Source organism: Anarrhichthys ocellatus, unplaced genomic scaffold (genome assembly GCF_004355925.1).
Source record: "Anarrhichthys ocellatus isolate YVR2014 unplaced genomic scaffold, GSC_Weel_1.0 scaffold15, whole genome shotgun sequence".
Classification (NCBI taxonomy): Eukaryota; Metazoa; Chordata; class Actinopteri; order Perciformes; family Anarhichadidae; genus Anarrhichthys; species Anarrhichthys ocellatus.
The window spans coordinates 1,843,957-1,845,725 of NW_022280045.1; the positions used below are offsets into that span (position 1 = coordinate 1,843,957).

Below are 1,769 nucleotides of genomic sequence, written 5' to 3' on the forward strand. Positions count from 1 at the left end.
GGGGGGCAGAGGCAGACAGGGTTGTGTCAGAGAAGATAAAGGTGGAGACAGACCTTTTGACTTTTCCACCCTTTTGACCATCTAGCTCACACACTTTGGAATGATAATACACGTATTCGACAAGGTACGACAAACTGTCCCATCTGGCCGTGTGTATTCAAATATGACGCACGGTCAGGATGGATGTGTGTGTGTGTGTGTGTGTGTGTGTGTGTGTGTGGAGATTATATGGCCCAGGTTCTCTACATCAAAATGTTTGAAGTTGAGAATGTGAAGTAATTGAAACCGTGTGTGTGTGTGCGCGCGTGTGTGTGCACCTATTCAAGGCTGAGAGCAACTATGCATGTGTATGTTAAAAGTCAGGTGGTTGACATTACCTTCTCTCTGCCTCTCTTTCTCTTTCATATTCTGTCCACTTTAGATGCTTGTGTAGAAACACTGCAGATCTGCTGGTTTGAGTCTCCTTCTAACTCAGATCAGAGAGCAAAAAGTATTTATTGGGACGATTGGTGACCCTCTTGTCACTGCATCTCATTTCTGTCTGGCATGTTGAGCTACAAATAGGCATTTATGTGACTACAAATCTAAATGTATTTGGAGCAGAGAGGAGATATACTTTGTGTGGACTACATTTTTTTTAGGTATTTGTTTTTTGATGAAGACAATACACGCAGCTCTTTCTGTTAAAGGGTTCAATATTGTTCTTGAGTAAATAAGTTCTTTCAAACAGCCGCCCCCCCCCTTAAATCTGCACATGTGTTAGCAAGTCATTTTGAAAGCTGTTTTGCTCCATGATTCATAGTATCCACATCTCTGCAGCTGTCCACAGTCATCCTCAAACCACTTCTTTAGAGTGTCTGTGGGAACAGGGAATATAAAAAAAATGGGATATATTTTCCTTAATTGATTTACATTTTTTAAGCTCTTTATTCTCCACACTTCTACAGTCTGATCTCATAGCAATCAGCAGTGGGTCAGTGCAGCAGCTGCAGGGGGAGAGAGCAGCCAAAGCCCCCGCAGCTGCACTGGTGTGGTAGATAGCAAGCCAGGCAGGACCAGACAATATAGATTTGAACTAGATTCAGAGGCTTTCCTCAGATGGACTCGACCCTTTGAAAGGGTTTTGATATGTTGATTCCATTTCTAAAAAGTGATATGTCTTGTGACATATACTGTAGCCTTTTATTCAGAAATGCCTCAGAGGACATAAGTGCCACACTTCAGCTTTAACTATATCATCCAACCCCCTGAACACGAATTGTAGTCTATAAAAATACTTTCTTTCAGTTTCACATTCTCTCCAATGGGAGTATCTGAAGGATCCATATTAGAACCATTACTTTTCTCACTGTATATCCCCCTATTTGAGTTTATGCTGATGACACCCAGATTTACATTGCTATTCCACCAGGTGGTCCAGATTATTTCTCCACACTGAGTGTTGTTTAACCTTCGTTTAGCTGTTTGACAACGTCTTCCATCTAAACACAGATAACACATAAATGAGATCCTCAAGCTTTCTTCCATCTTTATTAAGTCCATTTTTGGTCAGATGCAAGTTTACATTCACGCGTCTATTATCCAGACTGGACTTCTGTGACTTCTCTCTCAATCTCCTTTAATCTTCTCTTTTCACAGAACGACCAACCAGGACCTACAGGATCTAAAGGGGCCAAAGGTCACAGAGGACCTGAAGGCAATCCGGTAAGAACACCACATCTGTGTGTGTGTGTGTGTGTGTGTGTGTGTGTGTGTGTGTGTGTGTGTGT

The 1,769-nt window shown here is 41.9% G+C and overlaps 1 protein-coding gene across 1 annotated transcript in view; it reads left to right on the plus strand.

Moving 5' to 3' along the window:
- col6a1 (collagen, type VI, alpha 1) overlaps window positions 1–1,769 on the plus strand; it is a 22,856-nt gene that overhangs the window by 13,261 nt on the left and 7,826 nt on the right. Inside the window, exon 26 of the mRNA XM_031855268.1 lies at window positions 1,639–1,704. Within this exon, the coding sequence (XP_031711128.1) occupies window positions 1,639–1,704 (66 nt within the window). The remainder of the gene's footprint in view (window positions 1–1,638; window positions 1,705–1,769) is intronic.